Source organism: Zeus faber (assembly GCF_960531495.2).
Source record: "Zeus faber genome assembly, chromosome: 1".
NCBI classification, from domain to species: domain Eukaryota; kingdom Metazoa; phylum Chordata; class Actinopteri; order Zeiformes; family Zeidae; genus Zeus; species Zeus faber.
In genome coordinates this window covers 47,806,506-47,834,478 of record NC_137193.1, presented here as the reverse complement: position 1 = coordinate 47,834,478, position 27,973 = coordinate 47,806,506, and the positions used below count along the sequence as shown (strand labels likewise).

At 40.1% G+C, this 27,973-nt stretch overlaps 2 protein-coding genes across 3 annotated transcripts in view; both read left to right on the top strand.

Annotated features, from left to right (window-relative positions):
• Positions 1-145: 145 nt before the first annotated feature.
• On the top strand, positions 146-3,051 carry ndufb5 (NADH:ubiquinone oxidoreductase subunit B5). Its single transcript, XM_080000467.1, has 6 exons — positions 146-296; positions 827-909; positions 1,029-1,095; positions 1,267-1,328; positions 2,188-2,294; positions 2,833-3,051. The coding sequence occupies exons 1-6, from the start codon at positions 179-181 to the stop codon at positions 2,951-2,953; spliced, it is 558 nt and encodes a 185-aa protein (XP_079856593.1). The 5' UTR covers positions 146-178; the 3' UTR covers positions 2,954-3,051.
• A 728-nt stretch (positions 3,052-3,779) lies between these two features.
• The window catches only part of usp13 (ubiquitin specific peptidase 13), a 37,917-nt gene continuing 13,723 nt past the window's right edge, over positions 3,780-27,973 (top strand). Inside the window, exons 1-17 of one of the 2 annotated variants that reach the window (XM_080003946.1) lie at positions 3,780-3,914; positions 6,098-6,223; positions 8,911-8,971; positions 10,967-11,088; positions 11,759-11,901; positions 13,219-13,403; positions 13,596-13,693; positions 14,700-14,890; positions 15,623-15,694; positions 16,469-16,562; positions 17,935-18,060; positions 20,600-20,753; positions 21,415-21,583; positions 21,738-21,826; positions 22,568-22,690; positions 25,548-25,571; positions 26,009-26,152. In XM_080003946.1, the coding sequence (XP_079860072.1) occupies positions 3,804-3,914; positions 6,098-6,223; positions 8,911-8,971; positions 10,967-11,088; positions 11,759-11,901; positions 13,219-13,403; positions 13,596-13,693; positions 14,700-14,890; positions 15,623-15,694; positions 16,469-16,562; positions 17,935-18,060; positions 20,600-20,753; positions 21,415-21,583; positions 21,738-21,826; positions 22,568-22,690; positions 25,548-25,571; positions 26,009-26,152 (2,032 nt within the window). In that variant the 5' untranslated portion in view covers positions 3,780-3,803. The remainder of the gene's footprint in view (positions 3,915-6,097; positions 6,224-8,910; positions 8,972-10,966; positions 11,089-11,758; positions 11,902-13,218; positions 13,404-13,595; positions 13,694-14,699; positions 14,891-15,622; positions 15,695-16,468; positions 16,563-17,934; positions 18,061-20,599; positions 20,754-21,414; positions 21,584-21,737; positions 21,827-22,567; positions 22,691-25,547; positions 25,572-26,008; positions 26,153-27,973) is intronic. The other variant, XM_080003945.1, reaches the window with a different exon arrangement.

The following is a 27,973-nucleotide window of genomic DNA, read 5'->3' as shown; positions in this document are numbered from 1 at the left end:
GCTCGTGATAAATACACTATACGCCAAAAAAAATAAAAATAAAAAAATTACGTTGTATTCATCTGGCGTCACGTTCCTCGTCGGCCAATAGGAGTGCTTGCTGTTCCTCCGTCACTATGTCGTCACACTCTTCATCACCCAATGGGCGAGCTTGTTGTTGACCACTCGCCTCTCAGTGATGGTGGGGATGAGTGTTCTCCGCTCTGCCGCTGCCTTTGCGGCGAGACTGAGTCCTTTGAAAGCTGGAAGTAATGTCTCCAACCTGCTCAGCAGGACCGTCCCGCGACCGAATGAAGGTAAATGCACCGTAATGCAACGCGACGAGCGTTTCAAGCTTAACGGCGATTGTCTGTTGTAGTGACCTTGGCTCAGCTCTTTAGCCTCCTAGCGCTAGCTACTAGCAAATGTGCATATTGACAGCGAAGGGTGCGCTGCTGAATATTGGTATTTTTTAACGATTATGCTCCATTTATTTGGAAAACCGTGTAATGAACGTGTAGTTAAATTAGAGGAAAACCCGCTTGACACAAACAAATTGGTCACACTAGGACAGTGGTTTAAGGGGCTAGCTCCAAGGGCTACGCAAAACAAAGAAGAATAAAGGTCACCATGAATAACAAGTAACAGGGAATAATAGCTCTATAAAAAGAAAAACATATATCTATGTATATAAATGTCTATGCGTATGTATGCAGTGAATAGCGGGTTATATTATGTACAGTTGGAAGAGCTGTTATGCGATGAGTAAACACTTGTTTTGGGTTAAGGGCATCATATGTGATGATGGAAACCTGCACATGACAGCAGCGTCGCCTTTGTTTTGCAGTTGCAGTTCGCTGGGGTCATGGTAAAAAGATGTTTGTCATCAAGCCCACGGGCTTCTATGACTCCAGATTTTTACGCTTGTTGGTGAGTTACTTTAAAGCAATGCATATAAATATCTGCAGAAATAGTGAATAGACTTGTAAAACGGCCTTATCGGCTCTTACCAAATTCCTAAATTTCTTTGTTTTTTGTTTATTTTCCAGCAATATTATATTCTTCTGACTGGTATTCCTGTGGCTGTCATTGTGACAAGTGTAAATGTGTTCATTGGTGAGTAAGCGTGTTCAATTAGCCTTCTATATACTATATACTATATATTTTATTCCCACTTAATATGAAGTGATACATCTGAATATTATAATAATAATAATAACAGTAACAATAATAGTAATAGTAATGATAATACCATTATTTTAACTTAATGTATTTTTTGCTGTCAAGGTGAGGCCAAGCTGGCTGAAATTCCAGAGGGCTATGAACCTGAACACTGGGAGTACTATAAGGTATGTCTGTGTTTCTCCTGCTGCAGTTAGTTAAAGTCTTATGTCACTACGGAAATATTGTTCAATGACACAGTAATGCTGGGGCCGCGTTACGTGATTTTTTTTTTAATTTTTTTTTACCAATCGTGAACGGAAATGAGGATTGAGTGTCGCACATTTAGTGACTGACATTTTCAGATTTTCATTCTCTTCTTCACACACACATAACAGCTGCTGTCTTTGAGGAGCGCACATCTAAAGACGGAGAGCAGACGAGAATTTTGTGGTACTCCAGCACTCGCAAGAATGTGTCTTCCCGCGAATACAAAAGAACTGTGCAATATTTCAGCTTGTAACTGCGGTTGTTTGTGCAGCGATCTTGCAGCCCTGACTAACACCGATTACACACCGAGGAGTCTGCCACTATTCCACAAGTCTCTCCTCCATTTCAGAAGTACACTCCTGCCGCTTTCTTTGGCTTCGCCATTGTGCAGGCTCACAATGTCATTGGCTGTTGGAAATTGCCGTTGCGATTTGAGGCTTTGAGGCGCACACCAAAATAACTTGAAAAGACTAGCCCTGATAAAATCCAAACATGTTTGATTGAAATTTGAGTTCACACACACATCTACGACAGCCACGATTCTACAGCGCGACTACCCTGGACTACCCCGACTCAGCCCGATCTCAAATCGTTGCCAAATCGGCCTTGAAAATCACGTTATGTGGCCCTGCCTTTACTGACACAGTGAATGGCATTCTTTTTTGTACCAATACTAAAGTGCTACAAGGTGCTCAGATATTAAGGGAGGTTACTGTGTAGTTTGACAAGGTTATAGGTGATGATTTAAAATGAAACTGTGGTTGTATATGCTTGCAGCACCCTATAACCAGATGGATTACACGGACCTTCTACGACTCCCCAGTGAAAGATTATGAGAAAATGATGGCAGCAATTAAAGTTGAACAGGAAAAGGCAGAAGAGAGGTAGGTGTTCTTCCCTATCAAAGTCGTATTGTGAACCTGGTAAAGGGGATACACTTGTGATATACTGATTGATTTTTGGGCTAGTCTCATAGCAACCAGCGACAATACAACCTCAAATCATAAATTATTTCCAGTATTTCCTGGCAAAATCATTGTTATTACCGTTTAAGCCTCATTAGATGAGGGAATGTTCTTAAAGTGTGTTCTGGCACGTTATGCATAGAATAATAATGTAACTATGGGACAGGTGTATAATTCACAACAGGTTCAGTTCAAATCTGCACAACAGTCTTTACTAGGGATTAAGATAATTTAATAAAAAGGTGCTCCCAATTGTCTCTTTACTTCTGAGTGATATTTCCAGGTAGGCTGCCTTGCATGATCAGTAGTTCCTTCAACCCCTGTATAATGTGTTTTTCAGTAGAGCACTGTCTTTATTACTAATTCACTGTAAGGTGCACAGCCGTAGTTCATCTTATAATACATTGTTGTGGATGTGTTTTCTTTCTTTCTTTCTTTTTTTTTTTTTTTTTAATAGACTGACACAGTTGGAGGTGCGTCGACAGATGAGGCAGAAGGGAGACGGTCCTTGGTTCCATTTAGAGACAATTGACCGCAATCTGGTGGACAACAACCCCAAGTCGACGCCTGACAATTAAAAAAAACAAAACTCTCAAGCTGTCAATGCAATGTAGAGCTGAAACTCACCGTTTTGTAATATGTTTTCCTCTATGCTCAAATAAAGTATCTATATGTACTTTCGTGTCGTTTTGCTTCCTATTTCCTGATTCTCACAAGACATTGAATACAATAAAAGGCCACATGGCGGCGGAATTGGGCAGGTGGATAATGATTTAAAAAAAGAAAGGCTGTTGAGTGCGGTGTAGAAACGGAAAATATTGAACTGGATTACAAATCTTAAAAAAAGAGTCGAAAAATGATTTAGTAGATACATTGCGATTACATTTAAGCTATTTTTCTGTAATCAATTTTCTTTCTTTATTTATTTTATTTTTTTTAATTTCCCCCTTCTAGCGTTGCATATACTAATACGGTTCTGTGGTGGATTTGGTTTGTTCTAAATTTCCCTGCACTTTTCTCCCCATGAATCCATATGAAAAAAAAACAACAAAACAGCACCAAGTGGCTTCATGAATCAGCCTCCGTGGTGGGAGGGACGTTCTAGTAAAACCGGGTGCGCGTCACCAATACAGCGGGTCACGAAAACCGTGCGCAGCTCTAAAGGCTTTTTCGGGGGAAAACAACACATTTCGCCTTTGTCTTCCCGCTTCCGTTTGTCGTTACTGCCAAGACAGCGTCCACCGCGTTATTATTTAGTACCGTTATATTCGTTTATCTATTTTTTTTTTCCCCTCCGCCGGGGTCCACATCCCCCCGCCAGTGGAGGAATGTGGAGGCCGAGTGCTTTTAAAAATAGCATCCTCTCCTCTGACAGCCCCGCTCCGGTGACTCCCGCCGCACTGTGCCGCGAGTAGCAGAAATGCGAAGATGGCTGCGGACCTCGGAGAGCTGCTGGTCCCGTACATGCCCACCATCAGGGTCCCCAGGACGGGGGACATGGTGTTCAAGAGCGAGTGCGCCTTCTCCTACGATTCCCCGGTAAGCGGGGTGTGGTGCGGAACCCGCGCGGGGGCGAGGAGAGGAGGAGGAGGAGGGGGAGGAGGAGGGTGGTGTTCGGGGGTTCTGTCTGCCGTCCACCCCCAGTGAACACGTGAAGCGCCACTGGCGGTCGCGCGTGTGTGTGTGTGTGTGTGTGTGTGTGTGTGTGTGTGTGTGTGTGTGTGTGCAAGGTTCATTTACCCTCTCGACGTCACCTGCGTGCGTGGGCGCTCCCATTGTTCCTAATCACGTCAGTCAATGTCTGCCTTTGTTTTTTTTTTGTTGACTTCTCACGTATCGAATGTTATAGTGTTAGAATACGCAGGGGGAGTGTTATCGTCTTATTTTATTTTATTTTTTAGGCCCGGGCGATATATCGCTATCGTATCGACATTGCGACAATGAGGCCAGTCGTCCGCTGTCCGATTTTGATTATCAAAATATGGCGTTATAGTTGAATGTGTTTTCGGGCCGCAGCACAGGAAAGTCGTGCATTAAACGACCCCCTGTGCGGTAGGCCTGGGCAATATTTTGGTGTATCGTGATATGACACGATATTGTCTGGATTTCGGATATCCTAATATCTTAACGTAGTGTTCTAGTCAAGTGTTGGCTGCATTACAGTGGGGTGATGTGCTTTTGTGAACTTTGCAGAAGGGTTGGGCGATACATGGATATCACATGGATATTGGGTTGTGAGACTAGATGTCATCTGGTGTTTGTATCGCGATATGGTCAAATGTTGTCTTCAAAGCTGCATTACAGGAATGTAATGCCCTTTTCTGAACTTTGTGGACTGTTCTAGCTGTTCTCACGAATGCCTCTGCTTGTTTACAATATCCACATGAATAATGATTGCTTTTCAGATAATTCATGTGTGTAAATGTCTTATGAAAGCATCAATAGTCAGTCCCAAAATGATCAATAGCGATGTATTTGTTAAAAAACATTTCAGTATTTGATTTTGCCATTATTGCTCAGTTCTACGTATAAAATGCACGGAAAATATTATAATGCAATAATATGAATTCTGAGGGGCTGCAAGGAAATAACATTTTTCATCCTAACTAGGATTAATGTCTGACTGCATTTCTTTACCTGAGGGTGTCAAAACTCTTGCTCGATGTGAGTGGGAGAAGGGGCTTTGACCCTAGTGTTGGTTTTACCTGCATGGGGTTGATGTACCGTCCGAAACACGTTGGCAGATGTGATTAATAAATCCAAACCAAATATGTTTTAAAGGTGACTCAGCGTGTGTTAACCGTGTTGCTCTGAGGCCTGGTTTATTTTTATCCCCGCTCTGTTGAAGCTCATGTATCACTTTGAGCCTCTTAAAGGTTTGTCAGTGGGTTTTATAAGGCCTACCCCCATTGCATTTCCTGGTTTATTTGTAGTTTTTCTCTTGATACTCACCGTTTACCTGACCAACCGGTGTGATATCAAATGGAAGGAATGTGGAATGACACGGGATGACCCAGACAGCTGGCTCCTGCCAGCAGAGCCTTTCATTGAAAACAGGCCGATGTGTTGTCAACCAACCCCCATGCCCTTGCTGACCCACAGCATTGGCACTGGATTCTACTTTGTCAATAGTAAACTTGGGCTAAGACTCGATCTTGCAGCAGAGTCCATAAAGTTAATAGCAGCTGGACATACAGACGTATTTATATATTTAAGTATCGCCCTTATACAATATAAACCATTGTTAAGTTGTCGTTTTGGTATCCTCATCAGCTTGGTGCAACTTGATCATACTTTTTCAACATGTAATCCATAACATTGCATCTTTATAGTCACTGTCTCTCCTTTTTCTTTGGTCTTACTATGAGATGTAATGCAACTTTCACAGTCTGTTCTTCCACAACATGTAGTGGCTGTTTTTTCCCAAATTCCATTGTATAAAATATAATATAAGTGTTATAACGCTTAAGTGGCTATAGCTTTGTGTAATTATACATTATTATATTATTTTAAATGGCTTTACATGGACCCATGCCAGTGCAATGTAAACACTATAGAACCCCCTATGCACTGTAGTTCTTTGCCACCTTTTCTTGTAAAAATGAAAGCATATTTAATCGTGCAAAATGTAAAGTTTCTTCTCAATGAAGTTCGATGCTTGGGAGCCGACTGACTGGAGTGCATTTCAGCTCACTGAAATTCCTGTGTGATTTTGCCGGCAGGAGTCTGAGGGAGGCCTGTATGTGTGCATGAACACATTCTTGGGCTTTGGGAGAGAGCATGTGGAAAGACATTACCGCAAAACAGGACAGAGTGTTTACATGCACCTCAAGCGACACGTCAAAGAGGTAAGGTTTTTTTTCGTTTGTTCGTTTTTTGTGTGGATTGTCTCTAATTGTGAGTTTCCCTAATTTCAAGGATCACTACTATTGATCAACCATTTATGTAATACCAACAATGGTAATAATGCACTAATAACACATGGTGATGATGATGATGATTGATGATGATGTTGACTAGTTTTAAGTTGTTATTTTCACAGAATGCATTGACAACATATGGGTACTTCTACTATATATGATACTTACTGTAAGTATCATATTGAACTGAATGCACATACCTTTTTTATTTTTATTTTTTACGTATAGCACAACTTTTATTTTATTCCTTACAGCATCTTGAACTCATATCTGGTTGAATTTAGAAACACAGTGCTCAGGCACTTAAATTAAAGGTTGCTCCAATGGTCGTTGTCTGCTTTGATTGTTTCTTGTTTATCATGCAAGTGATGTTGGACAAAAGAGTCTGCTTAATGAATAAATGTAAATGTAAATGTAAAAGGAAATCCATATATCTTTAAGACCTTAATTTTAAAGCTTAGGGGCCGTAGCAAGTAGCAGGTGCGTCTGACTTAATGGTTTGCAAAAAGATTGTGTTCATGAATACTTGAGGAGGCAGCTGTTGTGGTAAACAAGAATCTGTCAAGAATCTGTGTTTTGTGGGTAAATGTATTATTATATTTCACACTATCACACCTTGTCTAAGATAGTTGCAAACTTTAGAGGTGAAAATCACAATGCAACTGTTTAATTATTTTCATGATGGGAACAACACCACTGTACTCGTTTTAATCTCAAATTTTATATAAAGACGTGATTAAATCTATATGTAACCTTGTGATAATATACACTTAACAATATACACATTCACTTAATAAACACTTTGCTTAAATGTAAGCATTAGTGAGTAGAGTTCGATTTCAGCAAAACATGTTTGCAGTCAGAATGAGCCGCATTGTGTAAAATGTTCTACTGAGTAGCCCATTATGTGATGAGTTGATCATAAAGTGATGGTGTTGTTGGCCAAATTTCCTCTAACATCATGTGATATGTCAACTTTTTATGTGATAGCAATCAGCTACATCTTTAATGCACCGTCATCTCTGACCATTTTATACAGATACGTATCTAGCCACTTTAAATGTGTGTATGCATAGTATAATTGCATTTGGAATTGAGTTTTCAGTTCATTAAATATACCAACCATTCAATGAGTATTTTGATGAATTCCGATTTTATACACTGTTTTATTTATATATATATATATATATATATATATATATACACGATGCATGCAGGAGTGCTTGAGTCTGCTTATCATCAGTTTTGCGTTGTTTGTGTATTCCACACACCACAGAACAGTTCTACATTGCCCAATAAGAGTTTAATTAGTTTCCCCACTGCCCACAATAAACCCAACAATTTTTATTACAGGTTGATGAGGAAGAACAAAGGCCTTAGCTGCCGGCGTTTTCCCTCCTCAGTTCTAATTACCCCTGGTGAAGCCCCCTTCTGTAAAGAGCTTCTATTTCCATGCCTGGATCTGGCCAGAAACAGCTGGTCGCATTCTGTCAGCTCCTGTGTCTGCCTGAGACCCCCCCCATGAGCCCCCGTGGACTAGAGTGTGTCAGCATTCTCTCCTTCTAGCTCTATTGCTATCTGTGTGTGTGTGTGTGTGTGTGTCTCTCTCTCTCTCTCTCTCTCTCTCTCTCTCTCTCTCTCTCTCTCTCTTGCTCAACCTCTTGCCCCTCTGGGATTTAGCGGGTTCACATCTGTAGGCGAGTGACAAAATGTTTTATTTCATGCTATTGATTATAGATAGATAGGTACTTTATTCGTCCCTGAAGGGAAATTGCAGTGTCCCAGCAGCTCATATCAACTCAGTAGGCAAATAATTAAGCAATAAAACAATACTAATAGATAAATGAAGGAAAATAAAGAATATAATATATTCTTTATTTTTTATTTTTATTTTTTATATTTTTTTTACTTTATTTTATTTACATTTTCCAAGTATTCCATATTATGGAATACTTGGAAAATGTACAATACATTTACCAGTTAACTATACACAACAACAAAAACTGCAAATATACATTAAACCTAATGAAAAACAATAGATATAACTAAAAAATAACAGAAAAACAATATAAATAAATAATACATAATATGTGAGTGAATAAAAAGAGAAAAATTAAGAAAAACCTGAAAAATAAAAGGTCATGTCAAAAATGAATTATCCGGCTCTCTTAACTTATGAAATAAACCGTGATGAACTATACAGTCCGATACACACAGTCTGACACAACATATGATTTTGATTTGACATTTATGCTCTGGGACTCTTTTGGCAGCAGTACATAAAACAGACATAATTTCCCTCTACGCTCCTCGATAATAGTCTACACTAAAACAGAATTAAAAAAAAACAAAAGTTGTTGTTTTTTTTTCATATGTGGCTGGTAAACAACCAGACTGAACCTGAAACATTTGAATACAGTTAACAATCAGGATTTATTTGACTGTTTTGATCCCCCAAATCACAGCATCAGTATTTCATTCATGGATTAAATGGCTCCTTGTCCGGCATTTCTCATAGCTTATTCTTATCTTTTGATGAGTTATAAAGATACTTCCACTGTGATGAATTGTTTTCTGTTCTAAATATACTCCTCATCCCCTTATGTTTCCTATAGAAAGCAACAGGTGCTGCAGGAGGCGCCGTCCCAAGGAGAAGAAACGGAAAAGTGTTTCTCGGTGAGTTATCTTGTCTTTCAGCTGGTTAGGCAGTCCGGTCTGATTTCCTCTTTTCTCAATTGACCCTGTTTACTATTGTTGCCACTCCACTATGCACAGAAGGTGTATGTAAGCATGAACAAAAGGTATCCCAAGAGTAGCTCTGGATCTGGAATATAAGGAAACAAGCTGAAATACTTGTGGCTCAACATAAATTCCTATTCTGATTAGAAAAAACAATTCTGTGAAAAACTTGGGAACAATGTTTTTGGTTTGAATGCACTGCCATTATCTTTTAGTGCCCCCCCCGTACCCAAAGCAATTCATATTTCCAATGTTGAGCCCCCTCCCCCCTGCTCCTCCTGCAGTCAAAATACATCTCATTTATTTGTATATGTGGTTGGTAACTCTTCTAAATTCAAAGTGCCACATGCTGAGCCCGTCCTGCTCTCCTCCTGCTCTGGGGGGATGGGGCAGGAGGGGGGTGGTTCATAGATGGAGCTGCCCCTGTTCCTCACTCACCCGCCTCACCCAGTGTCCCCCACCCACCCAGCTGCCCCCGCCTGTCATCTCCCCCTTTAGGCCTGACACACTTATGCCAATGGCAGTCATGATGTGGGTCTGCTCACTGAGGACTAGGGGTCTCTCTCTGCCCCCGTTTCTCTGTCTCGCCCTCAGTCCCTCCCTCCCTCCCTCCCTGGCCGGCGGTGGAAGGATTCCTTCCACCCAACCCTTCACCCCGCTGATGTTCCTCTTTCTGTTTGGCCCAGCACTTAATGGGGCCGTACCAAGCTGCCAGCGTCCTTGGTGGCAGCACTGGCCATAAGGTTAAGCTATTTGTGTCTCTCTTATGAGTCAGGCTGTGTGATTTGGGTGTGACACAGGTTTTAAAGGAGGTTGATGATGCGCTCGGCTTGTCAGGGATTTGGGATGGCCCTCCTGCGTCAGTCTCCCCCTTTTTCATCCTCTATTGGCGTTGATGAAGCTGCAGTTCCTGACGTAGACGCGGCCTGACGTAGACGCAGCCATCCCAATACTGGTCCAATGATATCATTTGCTAGCTTACTGCTCGCCTCAGACATCAATGTTACACAATAATGCTGCCGATAAAAGGCAATGGTGCCCCCTGATGACGAATAAGTCTAATTTTAATGGAGTTGAAACAAGAGTGATACTCAATCATCCTTGATATTGTTTTAAAAGTTTTGCTACATTTAATGATCCTTTCCATATTAGCTACTGATAGATATTTCTTCATTTGTTTACATTTGGTTGTATGGTGGACTGGTTAAGCCCAATATCTATGGAGAGGGACTTTTTATCTGAATGGCAGGCCGGATAATCTCTACAGAAGTTAAGGCTACTGATAACATGGATTTTGACTATGCTGTATCAACCGGTGAAGCCTCATTATCCTCGTCGGAAAAATGTCAATGGAGTAAAAATATATCTGTCTGATGACATCTTTAAAAAGGTCAATTTGTTTTCTGAATGCCAATCACATGTCCTGACAATATTGTTGCTAAAGATAATGCCTGAAGCGTGAAATGGCCTTTAAATACATGATATTGTTGTTGAATTGTAAGTAATGTCAGGAAAATTGAATGTAATAAATCCTTTTACATTTGCAGTAAACCAGTTAACCACCAAGCCAGACACCCTCATTTCTCATCCCCAACTTTGATACCGTTCCTAAGCACTTTTAAAAAATATATATATTTTTTGTATCCTGGAAATACAAAGCTGAAAGTCTTATTCTGCTTTGAAATTAAAACATCTTTATGTGGCTCTAAAAAAAATTAAGAAGGAAAAAGAACGTGAAGGATATGAAGTTATCGCCACTGTACAAACCTTTTGCTTTAGTCTTGGTTCAGTGATTCCAGATAAATAAACTACTTAGGAATGCAGTGCGGTTGATTCCCTGTTCTTTTGTAAGAGAAATCCATGATTTAGGCTTTTCTTGAGCACCAGTGATAGCCTAATGATAACTAAGTCACTGTGTTTCCTCCTTGAAAGATTTGGAGCTAAACCGCGATTTTAACGGAGAAGACTATGAATACGAGGATGAGGCCAAGCTCGTCATATTCCCAGACCACTTCGAGATCCCCTTACCAAATATTGAGGAGTTACCTGCACTGGTCAGTGAGCTGCTGTTGCTGCTGCTGCCCCGACAATGTGTGTTTCTGTGCTTGTTGAGTGGAATGTGCACGTCAGTGATTTGCCACCTGATCCACTGTGGGACAGCTTCCAACCGTTGGAAGCTTAACAGCTTCTAACGGTTAACGTTCTACAGAAAACAGACAAAGGAGATCTCTCATCACTTTTTGGTTTATGTTTCAGGGCTTGCATGGAATTTGGTGCTTTCTGTTTTCCTCACATGGGGACAGCATTGCTTTTCACTCTCTGCTTTTTCTTGTGTTATTGTTATTATTATTCATTTTGTTTTTCTCCTTTATCCTCTTAGTTTTGTGCCTGTTTGATGCATGCATTATTTATGTTGTAGATGTTCAAATTGTAGCGCTGTCTATGCATTATTTATTACAAATCAGTTGGGAAACACAGGAAAAGGCCAGAATTAAAAATTGCGATTGTGTGATTTACTGGAAACAGTTATGAAAAATACCTTGCATGTAGATAGATTGCTCTTCCATTTGTTCATTCATAAACTCAAACAACATTTTAGTGAAGACGCTGCCCTCTCCTTGTTTTCCTTCTCAAATGTGTCCGCAGTAAGCAAGACTGGTACTTGATCTGTGGGGTATTCAGTGTGGTTTTATCTGCACCTGCCGTTGACCCTGTTCTGTGCAGGTGACGATAGCCTGCGACGCGGTGCTCAACGCACCATCAGCGTACAAGAAGCAGGAGCCTGAATCCTGGGAGGAGGAGATCCAGGTGTCAAGACATGCGAGAAGTCTCAGACAGCAGGACAACGACGTTAAGATTCTGCCCAGGTAGGCCACGTTCTGTACAAAACCACAACCTTCTCCTGAACCATATACTTCAGGCGGCAGCATAAAGTCTTTGCAGCAGCTACCTTTGCAATTTCCTGGCTAGGGATTTAAAATAACACCTAATCTAATCTATCCCTTAGAGGCCCGATCTCATATTATTGATCAGTGGTTTCTGATGGTTCCACAGGTCATGCATTAGTTAAAGCAGCGACAAACAAATATTGTAATTGTAATGAAAGTGAGTCTCTTTTTGATGTTGATCCTTATTTGCCACCTGTTGCAGTATTGCTGACTGCTTACTCACTATTAGAGACGCCTAGTGCAGAACCAGCAGAGTGACCTCTGAAAATTGGCCGTGCGGCTGTGGTCGGTGTACTCAGGTGCTGACAGACAATAAAAGGGCCTTGGTTGTCACCCAGATCCGAGAGCTTTGTGCCTCTGCCATTCAAAATGTGGATAGATCTGCTCAGTGATAGAACTGCCGCAATATATTTTCACGGTGACTTCCCTGGTGCTTTAAATCCAGTCATCTTGGAATCTTTTTGAAAGTGGAACCTGGAAAAAGTGATCCAAATGTACAGGACCTACAGGAGTGTCCAAGGTGTATAATGTTTATGAGTTTTAGAGTTGGATAGATGATCCAGATGATAATTTTTTCATTACTTATTGGTGTTCATGTATTGGTGCAAATTATGAAAAATTGTGAAAATCTTAATGCTTCAATATTTTTTTTGGCAAAGTTGTAATGATGTTACCTGTTTCTTTTTCGGCCACATACACTGTTGCAGCCAACAGTGTTGCCCTGCTGTAAAGTTCCATATCTGTTAGAAGTTATGCAAGAATACATGATTTAAGTGAGTTCTTCACAGTAAATGTATGAAATTGTGGCTTAAACTTAGCTCCACAAGCAACAGTCTTGTCATGGAAAAATTAAAACTCCATTATTTTCAACCAGTTGGAGTGAACCTGAGTAAAGTGGCATCAGAATATTTTAATTGATCCAGAAATGAGAGAATAGCTTCAGCCGACTGCCACCCATTCTCTTAATACTGGATCAGTTGAAAAGATTCTGAAGCCAATCACACTCCCAACGGTTGAAAAATAATGTTTATGTTAAAAAGATACCAAACTTTTCCTTTAAGCTTGCCCCTGTTCACTTCATATTATACCCGGTGAAAAGATGTGATTTTCAGCAAAGTGATAAAGCTTGAATAATACATACACACTACTTAACAGATACATGAACCTTTCCTTAAAATATAATGCCTGGATCTTTGATGAGAACATTCTAACAGTTGCCCTCATCTTCTCCCGCAGTGGCTGGAAGTGTCAGAAGTGCGAGATGAGAGAGAACCTGTGGCTGAACTTGACAGATGGAAAAGTTCTCTGCGGGAAGTGGTTCTTTGACGGCAGCGGGGGTAACGGCCACGCTCTAGAGCACTACAGAGAAACCAACTTCCCCTTGGCCGTCAAACTGGACACCATCACCCCAGACGGAGCAGGTCTCATTCGATTTTACCAGATATTACAAAAATATTAATAACATCACTGACTGCCATGCTTGATGTTTTGTTTGATTTGCTTGTAAATGAGACAACTAAGGACTGATAAATGGTAGTCCGATCTACTAGAACCTCTATATTTTACTCCACTTTGATTATCTTGATGAGTTTTTTTGTTTTACTCCCCATCAGATGTGTACTCATTTGAAGAAGAAGAAGCTGTGCTGGACCCTCACCTATCAGAACACTTATCCCACTTTGGAATAGACATGCTGCAGATGCAACAAAGGGTAAAGTTTCTTTGTGAGCTAGTTTTGCAATTCACATCATGTTTCAGAATTGTCCAACCCTGTTTGAAAACAAATCTAAGCTCTGGGTGTTAAGTACAAAATGCATCATTCCTTAATTATTGAATTAAGTGGACACACATGTCAATTCTACTAATCTATGTGATATATGTGAGTTCTTCAAACTTTGCAAAATTGCTGTGATATGCAGAAATCATCCTAAGCTGCTTTCACACATGCACTGCAACCCAGAAATTATCTGGACATTACTTGGAGGATCTGTGTGTGTGATCGGAAATGTCTGAAACATTTGAACTCGACTTTATCCACCTAGCACCTTAGTACAAAGTCTGCGTAATGTCCGTTTGGGCGTTATGTGTGAACAGAGCTCTCTCATTTATATTGCGGATACGTCCAAATGCATGGAGTATCAACTCAAAAAAAAGCCCAACTACTGATAAGTCTGTAGCCTCGTCCACCATCTTGGGTGTGCTTATAAAACTCTGCAGCGTCATCGCATCACGTCTTGCCTCCTGCTCTACCCAGGCTCCGCTCCTCATCTAAACCAAACAGATTATTTCCAGGTAGTGTAAACACGTCTGGCATGGACAATCTCCGGTTGTGAGCTACATGTGTGAAAGGGCAACTCCAGAAAATGTCCGGATAATCAGGTAACAACAATAACATTATCCAGACATTGTCTGGATCACATATGTGAAAGCAGCTCCAGTCAAGGAAATCGCCTTTTGTTTTTCTTTATCTTCGAATTTTAACTAGTTCCCACAATTTCACTGCTAACACATACAACATTGCAAATTGCATGACAAGCTTTGAGAAAAGCCGCTGCAAAATCAAGCGATTTTGGTTGCACAATCGCAAATTAAATTCGGCAAAATGACGGAGGGACTACCTTTCTAACATTGTAACTATGGGGAGTGGCTTGAAGTATTTTTTTCATGAAACAAAAGTCGCCTGAGGTCTGCCCTCTGTCTGCCCTCTGTCTCTGCAGACAGAGAACGGCCACCACACAGACAACAACACACGGCCGCGGGTCAGCGAGTGGGAGTGGATTCAGGAGTCGGGCATGAAGCTAAAGGCCGTGTTCGGCTCTGGGTACACAGGCATCAAGAACCTCGGCAACAGCTGCTATCTTGGCACCATCATGCAGGTCCTCTTTAGCATCCCAGAGTTCCAGAGGATGTGAGTATGCAGCAAACGGCCCCCGTCATCATTAAGCCTTCCTACTTTAGACAGCAACACTGGTTTACTTTTATTTATTTTATTTATCAAGGCCATATTGGATGAACTCCCCTATAACTGTGGCATCTCCTGTCACTGAACAGCAGCTGTCTTAACCTTTGTTCCACTAGTTTGTTCCTCTATCGGCGTTGGTTCTGGGTTTGTGAGAAAAGCCTTCTCATGTTTAGCGCCCCGGTTGTGGAATAACCTTTCCAAAGACATTACATCGAAATAATCTTGTCTGCTTGGGCGAATTCAAGGCCAGTTCAAGGACTGTTATTAAGAAGAGATTTTTGTATGTCTGCTGCCTGTTTCCAGTCTGTTTTCACATGTAATTGGTTTGCGAAGTTGCTCCCTTGGAAAATTGATTTATTTATGTGTGTGTGTATGTATGTATATATATATATATATATATATATATATATATAAAAAATAGTACTGCAAATTTAATAATGAAGTATGAAAGGTGCCCTGACACAGAAAAGTGTGTAAAAGCAAGTGGAAATGCAATTCATTGTACTACAAACATCAAAGATGTATACTTTTTGATAATGCATTGATGTTTTCTTTGGTAATTTACTTGCATATGTAATCGGGTAACCAATAGAGGCGAACTCTTCCTGGATTGTGTTTCTCCTCTCATGCATGTGATCTGCTCTGTCTGAGCTCTTGACATGTGTTACGTCTCTCTAGGTATGTTGGAAATCTTCAGAGGATATACGACTATTCGCCCCTCGACCCCACTCAGGATTTTGCCACACAGATGTAAGTAATGCCACTGTTATGTAACGCATGTCCCGACTCGCCATCCTGAACATTATTATGCAAGGACTGTTGCTTTCCATGTAAATGCATTCCGGGCAAAAAGACATTGATCTGGTAATGTGATGGTAATTCACATTCTCTGTGAATATGTGTGTAAATTCATTTTAGATGTGTTCGGTGGTGGTTTCATGAGAATGACCCAACTTTTAATAGTTGTTAAGCCACAAACACTGTTCAAGTTCTTGCGTACTTTAAATGCTTGGATAACATAGGTGGTTCAGTTATTTTGTCAAAGGTTTTTTTCTTTTTGTATCCCAGTCATTTCTACTGGCTGGTTCTGAGGTGTTTTGACAACTTAACTCCATTTATTATGACTTTTGGAATTTGTCTTTTGTAATATGCTTGTGAATTTTCTCTTTGGCAATACAGGGGGTGGACAAAGTGATAGGAATAATAATAATAATAGACAATAAGTTAGGCATTTTCTGTCATGATTTTTGAGACTGTTCCCAAAAACGTCTGAATGTTCCTTGACATATAAAATAATTCTGTAGTTTTTTGTGACTGGTGCTCTTGCAATTTGGGCCCTGACCATTTGGGCTCTTTGAGGCTCTGTGAGGTGGCTAATTGGGGTTTAGTAACTTCAAAGTTAATCTGGTTTTCTATGTTTTTTTTGTCTGTTTTGTTTGGGAAGGGTAGGGGGTGTATAAAAACAAACAAACAGTGCAATGATGAGACTGACTTTATATTTAAATGTTAAACTGTGTCTTTCAGGGCTAAACTTGGTTATGGGCTGCTCTCAGGCCAGTACTCCAAACCTCCCATGAAATCTGAGCTCATTGAACAGGTGATGAAAGAAGAATACAAGGTATTGTACTGGGTCTGTCGAAGAAGAAGCATGCAACAGAGAGATGTCAAAAAGAATTCTTCACCAAATAAGAGACATACATATTTAATGTCGTTTTTCATCATTACAAACAATTTCTAATAGTTTCAGATCTAAGATTATCTAAAAAAAATGTAATTTGGCATAATTCTTCCTTAATTAGCTCACATAATTATTAATCATTCCAATGGCTGCACAGGCTTAAAGAAATAATGAAACAATTTAAATTCGAATGTTTTTCCGACATAATGTACAAAAGTTTTTGTTTTCGGACCGTTTTTAAGATGAGTATTTAAATATCTTTTGTCCGGGGTCCCAAGTGTCCCCAGATTTGCTTTGGACAAAACTCCACGAAGAGTGCTTATACTCTGTTGCTACGTAATTATTAATTTCAACTCATGAGATAACTTTTACTGAATTTGCTACTTGTATTGTATTTCCCCTGTTGATTCCTGCCTCGCCCTGTCTTATTTTCCTTTCGGTTACTTTAAATTGATGTACTTCAATTGTTGAGCAGACGTTTCCCAATGCACTTTCCCTCCACTGATCTGAACGCTTCACAAAGGATGTGAAATTATTGGCTTTTCAACCACACGGTGCTCGGACTTTCAGGAAATAAGACGAGCTGAGCCATTAATGCCTAATGGGACGCGGCCCACTGTCTGTAAGCCCAGGGCTTGCTTCAGGCTTTAGCAGCCACAGTAATTGAGAGGGAATCCTACACTTCCTCTGTATGTAAGCACAAGGATGAATATTGACAGCTGATGGAACTCTGTGTGGAGGAGGGGATCGTTTCTACTCTGTTCACTTTGCATCAAGGCAACTTTAGATGTTTTTTCATTTATTTCTCTTAAGTACTCATATTTATTTCACTTACGTAACAGCAGTATTTTGTGTTTATGACCGTACACAAGGGCAACATTTTGATCTAGAATTAGCTAAATGTGTGTGTGTGTGTGTGTGTGTGTGTGTCACTCCAATTTACTTTGAAGGCTTGTAGTCGCCGATCCAGTGCTGGTGTAAAAGGTTGAGAGGTTTAAAACATAACCTTCAAATTGTACAAAATCTGATCATTTGAATGTATTAGATTTAATAATATTACTACAGTTATTTTAATCTGACTTTTGCCAATTTTATTGCAATACATTCCTCTGTGTTAATTGGTTGTTAGTTAGTTTGTTGGTATCGGCCTGATACTGACCCTGTGTCCCAAATGGCGTACTACGTATTCTGTACCACATTTTTGTCCAGCATACTTTAGTATTACTATAAGTATTTACTATTTGGGCATTTAGTGGTTTTGTTTATACTAAACCCCAGTGGTCCGGGTGTCTGGTGTATCTCCTCCTTCCAGCACCAGCAGAAGGGCGTCTCTCCTAAAATGTTCAAGGCCCTGGTCAGCAGGGGCCACCCGGAGTTCTCCTCCAATCGACAGCAAGACGCCCACGAGTTCTTCCTCCACATCATCAACCTGGTGGAGGTCAGTTCAAACAGTTGATTGGTCGTTGTTGATCGTAAAAAAAAACAACCTTAAACGCAAATTGGGTTGTAATTTTTGTTTGCGGCTTATAAAACAGACATCCGAATCATAGAGTATATGATTTCTGTGATATTAATCAAATGTCAAGAATCACAATGAAAACATCTTTTTTTTAAATTATGCACTTATCTCCAAACATCTGATTGTATTCCTTTATTATTCCATGTCCCATCGAATGTTAAATGCTTCCAACAAGACAACTCATAACATTTGCAAAACCCTCAAACAAACAAATATCCTTTTATGTAGACTTAGGTAGAATTATGTGGATGAAACATCACACAACTTTTTTAAAAAATCAGATGGATTTTGGTTTGATCTCTTGTTTTCACCCACACACTGAGTCAGGCAGGGTGGAGAGGCCAGGGCGGTCGGTGGTGTTTTCGACGAACTGAGACTGTGACTTTCTAAACTGCGCTATATTTAGCGTAGCCCTATCTGTTACACAGGGAGGTCTGATAATGCTTCCTATTCTGTCTCAGCCATTCAGAACATGCTCCGACTGGGAGCGGGCACTTCCTCCACCTCACTGCCTTGACAGCAACTAAACAGACAGCCTTCCTCACACGCTGCAAAGCCAAAACCTGTTAATGAATTGAATTAATGTCTGGTTGCAATGGAAACGCACATACTGTACAATAGCCTAGTACAGTATTATAGGTAGATAGATAGGTGGATGGATAGGTAAGTGGTTAGGTAGGTAGGTAGGTGGGTACTTTATTCATCCCCAAAGGGAAATTGTCCAGCAATAAAAAATATGAAAAAAGAAAATGGAAATATATGGAAAATTTAAAACAAACCTCACAGTAAACTGTACATGATAGAAAGAATTCTGCCAATATACACCAAACCTAATAAAACCAGATATAACCTAATAATAACAGGAAAAAAAGACAAAAATTAAAAAGACCTGAAAAATAGAGGGTCAAAAATTAAATATACAGTCCTAACTTATGAAACTAACAGGAAAGCAGAAAGACGAATATACAATAAACCTGACATTAAATATAACTTTTATACAGTAAAACAAATATATATATATATATATATATATATATATATATATATATATATATATATATAGGTAAATATTAGGTAGTATATGTATATAAATCTTATTTTGTGTGTGTGTGTGTGTGTGTGTGTGTGTGTGTGTGTGTGTGTGTGTGTGTGTGTGTGTGTGTGTGTGTGTGTGTGTGTGTGTGTGTGTGTGTGTGTGTGTGTGTGTATATATGCTAATTACAAGTTTCTCACTCTAATTGTGAGGTTTATTGTGCCAAAAAAACAGTTGGATAATGTGGTATTGTGATTATATTGGACTTTTTAAAGATGTTAGGTATGCAATTTTAATAACAAGGTCTTATATATCAAAACAGAGATGCACTTTCCATCTGGATGTTAATAATGACCATACAAATATCCACATTCCAATTCCATATAACTCAGTGGTTGGCTAAATAGCACTATAATACACGATGTAGTGGCTTTGGGCTGGCAGTTACAGCATGGGCATACAGCATCTCACGATAATAAATGACACAAATGAAGGCGGATTTTAAGTTATTTTCTATTGATAATGGACGAACCCCCTTTATTGCGACATCAAAATAATTTAAACCTGTGAGCAAGAAGTTCCGCTTGCATTTTGAAGGATACCACCATCCAACCAAATTCTCAGTTATTTCTAAGTTCCCCCAAATTCAATTTGATCACTATTAAGTACATATATGAGGGTCTGAATATAAGCCCTATGAGTTCTCATACCCAACTCTGCACCATTTGTTCGCATCAAACTAATGTGAGCTACCGAGCCATGACATCGAATTCACATGAGTGAGTGAGTATATTTGTGTGGGTTCACAGCCATCTGTGGTCTAGGAGCTGAGCTAGAGAGCTCTCCAGAGATAGACTGGACCAAAGCAAAGCCTCCGCCATCAGCAACTTTAGCCTTTAGCTCCGCGAGCTGGCTCCAATACCAGAATAAAACTGTAACTTGTGTATTTCTGTCGCGTCTCAGAATAGAAGTCACTGTAATAATACTAATAATACACCGCCATAAATAAATACACTGCTGTCATTATTATTATCATTGCCCTATATGCTACATTGCACATTGTTTTATTTTAGATTAAATATTTTTATTCTAGTTGTTATCATTGTAAATCTACACTGTATATTGTGCTGTATATAACTTTTTTATTTTTTGCTTGTATATTTTGTAAATGTATTGTATTCTGTTTATCTGTCTATCTGTCAATCTTTCTATCTATCTACAGTATCTATCTATCTATCTACAGTATCTGTCTGTCTGTCTGTCTGTCTGTCTGTCTGTCTGTCTGTCTGTCTGTCTATCGTTGGGTGCAATAAATAATCGACTTTGGACAGATATCCTTAAATCTGTTATGACCTGATCATCTTCCGGCAACAATCTAATGAATCAGCCTGAAATAACATCAATATTTAAACACCTCCTCCCCAGAGGAACAGCTCTGGGTTGGAGAACCCCAGCGACGTCTTCCGCTTCCTGGTGGAGGATCGGGTGCAGTGCTGCCAGACGCGCCGTGTGCGCTACACCCAGCGGGTGGACTACCTCATCCAGCTGCCGGCACCCATCGAGGCGGCCACCAACCGAGGTGAGGGAGCCACGTGGGCAGGAGGAGCCCAATGCCTCCGCCATAGGCTGGTGGAGGTAGTGGAGGTGGCGCAGATGGTGAAAAACCACAGGTGGGGGGGGGGGGGGGTCAGCTCACCCTCATCTGAAAAGGGCACGAGAGAGAACTGCCAAATTTCTGTCTTTGTTTATTCTGGGAGTGGGTGTGGTGGTCTGTGTTTGTAAAGGACCATAGCGACCGTCAAATTAGCCTAGTTTACTAGTAAGCACACACATTTTATATTTACCACTCATCGTTTTCCCAATGATCGCTCCAATTTATTTTTTAATGTTGCTTCTAAATTTATTTTATTTTATTATTATTATTATTTTTTAAATTCTAATGATATGGTGAGAAACCTACATTTAAATTATCTCCTGGTCCCACTGACAACTACGGTTACACATTTTTGTCAAAGTTTCGCAGTATTTTTCTATTCTATTTCAATTTTTTTTTGTTAACTCTAGGTTTATTGCATATTGCCATTGGTTTCTATTTGTATTACTTTTACTTACAATACGTTACGTTTTGATGTGAGCTGCTCATTTTGCATTGGCTATATTTTTCTTTCTCTTGCATTGAATAAGTGTGTGTGTAAGTTTGTCTGTGCAGATGTCAATGTTTCCCATTTGTTTTGTTCCAGAGGAGCTTTTGGCGTATGAGGCCAAGTGGAAGGATGCGGAGGAGAACATGCGAGCTCCTCCAGAGCGTGTCCGGATCCCCTTCACGGCCTGCTTGCAGGCCTTCACAGAGCCAGAGAACGTTCCTGACTTCTGGAGCTCAGCGCTGCAGGCCAAGTCAGCGGGAGTCAGGTAACAAATTGCTTACAGTGCGGGTGCGAAAGGTTGTGTTTTACTCTTACTGTACAGATGAGTCTTCTCTTAACATTCTGTTGATATGCCATTTCCATTTCCCCACTTGTCAAGGATGCATTTCAACCCTCAATGATTTTCATTTTCTCTTCAGGACTTCCCGTTTTTCCTCCTTCCCAGAGTATCTGGTCATGCAGATAAAGAAATTCACATTTGGTGTTGACTGGGTTCCAAAGAAACTTGGTAAGGAAATGTTGAATGGAATTAAAACTGGAATATTTTGAGTTTATCAGTTGGCATGCAAGTTTCAAATAATAAACTTTGAACGGCACTGAATTTTCCTAAGTCTGAAACAATTAGCACACATACTGACATGAGCACCAGATAATATTATCATTGATTTAATAATTTTGTACTGAAAACAAATTGTGTTTTCATTTTTAGACATGTGACTTCTGTTCTTAATTACCATTGATCGCATTTTAACAGAAGTTTTAAAAGACAACATAAATTTTCTACCTTTTCCCAAATATTTGTCAACGTCTTTTTTGGGTTACAATTGCAATCTCTATAAATGACCAGTAGAGGGCGCCATTACACTAGAGCTGCAGCGACAGTCTGAGCACTGCGGATGAACTCACTGCAACAAGTTTATTTTTTTGTAAACCACCTCAGCCTTGTGCTCACCTGTGCTTTTAAGCGCCTCACATCCTCCGCTACCTCATTGGTCACAAAGTGCTGCACAAGTTAAACTATTTATAAGGCACGGAAACCTCAAAATAGGGTAGAGCAGCACCCTAAAGTTCAGCCATTTACTTTAAGCACCTTCAAGCACATTAAAACTTACCTGACCTAAGTTCATAGCCTCAGACATTTGGAGAACTAGTCCCTTTTCTTGTGGTAATAATGTTTTTGGATGTAAATTTTAAATGTTTTTTTGAGGGCTTGGCATGAATTCATCCCTGTGCTGTGTTGGGTCTACAGACTTGGCCATCGATGTCCCAGACTTCCTGGACCTCAACAGGTTGCGGGCCACGGGGCTCCAGGCCGGGGAAGAGGAACTGCCGGACCTTACTCCTCCCATTGTACTTCCCGAGGACACCCGAGGTACTTGGCAGGGCCGCTCGCCCGGGGAATGGTTCCTCTTGGCCATATTGGAAGTCTTGTGGAAGTAGTGTGTACTTTTATTCACACACTGTAAAACATGAGTTTTTTTTCACATATATTTTCTTTTGCTTTTTTTGAAAGGACATTACAGCAGGTGAGTCAGACGATCAATGAACATCAACAAAGCCTCCGAAGTAACATTAGTAACATCAGGATTTTGGTGGTTATGGAATGGATTTCTTTGGGACAGACTGGCTATGGCCGATGAGTGAAAAGCTGTGGTCGTCATATTCTGGTTAAATTCATGTTAAATGACCTCACCATGCTCACGCTGCCCCTGGCGGTGAATCTTGGAACGTAAGCATCGATTATACCTTATTTTTCAGGGCGCAATCAGTGGTATTTGATTTGCTGGTTGCACAAATTGACCATGATGTAGGGCAGGGTTTGCAAATTTTGTGGGGCACTGCCAGTCAATCCACTGATATCTAAGTAGCTGCTGAGATTTCAGGCTCCTAAAACAGGCAGTACAGACCAGTCTCTCTGTTGAGGAGGAAACGCCCCTAAACCTGTCAATCCCCGCCCAATGAGCTACAACACCTGTATCCCCAAGCTGGTTTAGTGTCAGTTCGCACAAGCATGGTGGAACATTAAAGGTGATTTTGAAGCCCAAAGATTCATTTGGGTGCATATATTCTCCGCTCAGGTCCATACCAGTGGAGGGGAACATTGTTGTCCTTTTGATCGACTAAGATCGTGACTACTGTCCTCCCACCACCACCACCACCACCACCACCACCACCACCACCACCACCACCACCACCACCTCTCTCCGCTGTCTTCCCTCTTAGTGTATTAACGTTGCTTCTTCTGTCTCTCTCCTCGTTCATTTAAGTTCAGCTACATTCTGGTATCTGTGTTTTTCTTAATATTTTAGCAGGGGCAAAGCACTAAGTGCGCTTCATTGTTTCAAGGCCCCAAAATATGAAAAAAATAAAAAGAGGGCGCACTCCGAGGAGAACGGCAAAGACAGAAAGTTGCTCCACACCCTTTAACCCGCGTCATACGTTGATAGAGATCCAATGACGAGAAGAGCCAGTAGATGTTGTTTATCCCGCGTAGCTCAGCTGCTCTTACAGCAGGAAGCACGTGTCTGAATTCAGAGGACAAAATGGAACTTTGGGGATGTTTGGCTGTGTACTCTTTAATATTTCAGGATAGAACACTGTGTGCTGTAAGCGCCGTCCCTCTTACACTCTCAACTGGTGGCAGAGAACCCTGGCAATGATGCTCCTTACCGTGGCTCACAGTGAGATTTAATTAATTTTTCAGACGGGACCCCCACTTGCTTGTTTCACTAATGTGAGCCAACTTCTAGTTTGGGTTGTAAACAGTGTCATATATAAACAGTGTTTGCATCATCTTAGACATATTTGATTATGGGGCTGTTTCACGGACACAGATTAAGATTTATCTGAGATTAAATCACAATTTTACTCATTGAAATGGCCATTCTCAGTCACGGTTTAAAATAGTCTCAGACTTGCATTGGTCTTGGTTTAAAAATGTGATTTCTAGAAGGAAGATCAGAGGTGATCTAGGTCCAAGTGAAGGGTTCAATTAAACCTGGCAAGAGGCAGGTTTATCTTTGGATTAGTGGATGTGGCCTACAGGTTGACCTTGACAATAGAGAAAATAGATTATCTGGGCTCGTTGCAAAGACCAAGACCAGATACAAGGAGTTGACTAGTCCTAAAGCCACGTCTCAGAAAGGCATTTTTAAATACTGGATTAATTTAAGTAGGATTATCTGAGTCCTGATTATGATTAAACTCCCGTCTGAGAAACTGTCCCTAGATCGCATGAGATTAGAGGCTGACCTCTGAGAGCATCACATTTGGAGAAAGTTATCAGAGAATGTCATAATAAATAGCTGCAAAAAAAAAGAAAAAAAGTGGGGCACAATAGTTGTTCGATACATTTTCAGAGTTGGTTTTCCTTTTGTGACGCTTCATTAAACTCAAATTAACCAGACAACCGTTGGTCCCAGGCTGTATCAGCCGTAATCAATCATGTATTGGTGACTGTTCTCGCTCCCATGCTGCTTCACTGCCTCTCATTGATCACAGAGCACCACATCGATGTTTTTTCCTAACGCGGCTTGGAATGTGTAATTTCCCGTCAATTATATCTAACGACTCCAGTTGATGCTGAAGGAAAAAGGCTGTAAACACATTTGGGAGTTTTGCCCTCAGAGCCACGACTGCCATCACTCAAATTGAAATAGTCTCTTATTGAGTTTGGGTGAGTTGGTTTTTTTTGTCATAGGAATAGGAAGAAGATATGTGTACATACATTGTTACATACATGTAGATATTCACACACATTAAAGCGGCAATCCGTAAGATTATTTTTTTCAAAAATCACATATTGGTGCTTTTTTTAGTTGGGACTTTATAAGAAACAGCCATTCATTATTATTTGGGTTATGCATATGTTCCTCTACAGTATGCGCTGTTTCCATTGTTGGTGGCAGAGTCCGCCTTTCCTGAAAACGATGCATTGATCCAGCATGCACAAGAAGTGAAAAGGCAGTCGCGGTAAATTCGATAAAGCAGCGTAGCTCGTTGTGGTCAGTAAACTGTCCAAATGGATGAACCTTCACAAGAAAGAACAGCACACCGTAATGAGGGTGAATCCCGATGTTGGAAAAAAAAACTTAGTTTAATTGAATTCTGGGAGTCGTGTAATCCACCCAGCACAGACAACCTCGTAGATTGCCACTTTATTTTGTATTAATATTATCAGGAAAGTGCTGTTAATTACCGACTGATTTCTTCTTTGCTCCTCCTTTCAGACAACTCCATGAGCTCCCTTGACTGTGAGTATTCTACATGTATCTCTCTTCTCAAAACACCAACTTTATGGAAAGAATGTAACCCATTTATATAAAATGACAACTATGCAAAAAGTTATTTTGGGCCATGAAGCAGAAGTGACAAATGCTGTAGTGGTAAAAATCCAGCTGTATGTTCTTCAGCAGGTGCTCCAGTTCACCTAGTTCCAAAGCAATCTTTATTTTCCAGGGTGCTTTTTATGTTTTTTTTCTTATTTCTCTTTTTGATAAATTATCTTTTCATGAACAGAAAAAAAAACCTTCTCTGGACAGACTCTTTTTTTTTTTTTGGTTATTTTTGTTTAATTACGCCCAAGGAGAGAGCAAGTGTAAATCTGTTCATGTGTTGGGAGTGTACGGGCAATTTGGTGCAGCATCTGTATGTTTTAAGTCGCTGTTGTTGTTGTGTGTCGTGTCCCCAGCCCCAGAAATAGATGAAGCAGCAGTAATGCAGCTGGCGGAGATGGGCTTCCCGCTGGAGGGCTGTCGGAAGGCTGTCTACTACACAGGCAACATGGGCCCCGAAATGGCCTTCAACTGGATCATAGCACACATGGAAGAGCCTGGTAAGACGGCAATACACACTCATTAGCACATTATGCATTTTTATACAGTATGAGGCTCCTAGCTTCTTATCAGCTTCTAATGGGTGAAACGGTGCAAAAAAATGGCTTCACACAGATACACACATAGATATACTAACACAAACATTGATACACTAACACACAGATACACACATCGATATACTAACACACATATACACACATAGATATACTAACACGTAGTTACACACAGAGATATACACAGATATACTAACACATAGATACAAACATAGATATACTAACGTAGATGCTGTGCACACATGAATATACACACATTTTTATCTTCACACACTTTTTTATACATATCTTGCATGCATTTTACTTTCTATATATAATTTTTTTCCCAATTATTCTTGCATTATTGATTCCGGCTCCAATTCACGACCACGATTCTCATATTTGAATGCACAAATAGAATTTGAATGTTTGTTCTGGTGTAGAGCTGTTTATGAAACCCTGTGTATGGAGTTGGTCACATTTGTCTTGTTATGAGCTTTGTTGATTTCTTTGTTAATTTTCTTCTTCTCCTGGAACTTACACCAGCTGTGTTGTTTGGAGGTAAAACATGTGTTTGTTTAATTTGCTGTCCCCCAGTCGAGCTCCTCATGTCCCATTTTTTCAAGCTTGATGTTTCACTGTTTTTGACTGAGCTTTTTATACATTTGTTTGTGTGTGTGTGTGTGTGTTAGTGCTGACGTCATGTTTCTATCAGAGCTTTAGTGGTCGTGAAGTTCCCCTGAGAGTGTGCGTGGTCAGGTTTATTCCATCAATTTGATCCGTGGGATCCTCACAGCACAGTAGAGAACTCCTTTTCCCATCCTCTCCTGGCTTTTTTACTTTTTATTTTAAATATGTTACAGTCAGCATCATCATAGTTCCATCATAATAGTCATGTATATCACAATAAGAAGGGTGCAGATTAGACCACCCTACGACCTCAATGCATGAGATCAACACGCACCAACTATTTGTTTAAACTCAAGCTAGTTAGTACGTTGTAATAATCCATATTCCTAATTTATACCCTATACATCATTACTTAAATTTACATAATTTATCGCATATTATCACATTTTGTATAGTCTGTATATTTTTATACAGTATGTACGACTATTTTCTATTTTTTTATATATTTATATTTGTATATATATTGGCTATTTGTATATATTTGACGATTTTTATTCTTTTTTTTTCTTATTCACTTTTTATTCTATTTTCTTATTAATTTAATTTTCCATTTCTTGTCAGAGTGTCAAGCGCTTTTTTTTATGCTAATTGTCTGTGGAGAAACACACCAAACCTCACCACAATAAATTCCTAGTGGTATGTAAATGTACCTGGCAAATAAAACTGATTCTGATTCAAACCTTGAATATGCCCGACGTTGCACATTACTGAGGATACCTCTTTCATTGAGCGTCTGCATATAATGCAACACTCTGTCGGATGTTGAGGTTATTATTATTATTATGAAGATGCCCTTTTTAAAATCTTCTTCAAGTGCAAAGCTAAAGTAAATCTCACACACATCTGGCGTTAATACAGGCTGTTGTACTGACCTTTTGCTGAGCTGTGAAAGGAAAAGAGTTTCCGACTGTGATGTTTAAAAGCACACTGTAACTTTCAATTATTAGTGCACAAAGGAAAAGAGTCATTTCAGGGAAGGCGCCAATGAGTCTTTGGCCAGTGGGGAAGAAAATAGAGCTCAGGTGCCCTTGTATTACGGTTGGGGTCAATTCACTTTCAATTCATTCAATTGCAAAGATACAAAGGAACTACAATTCC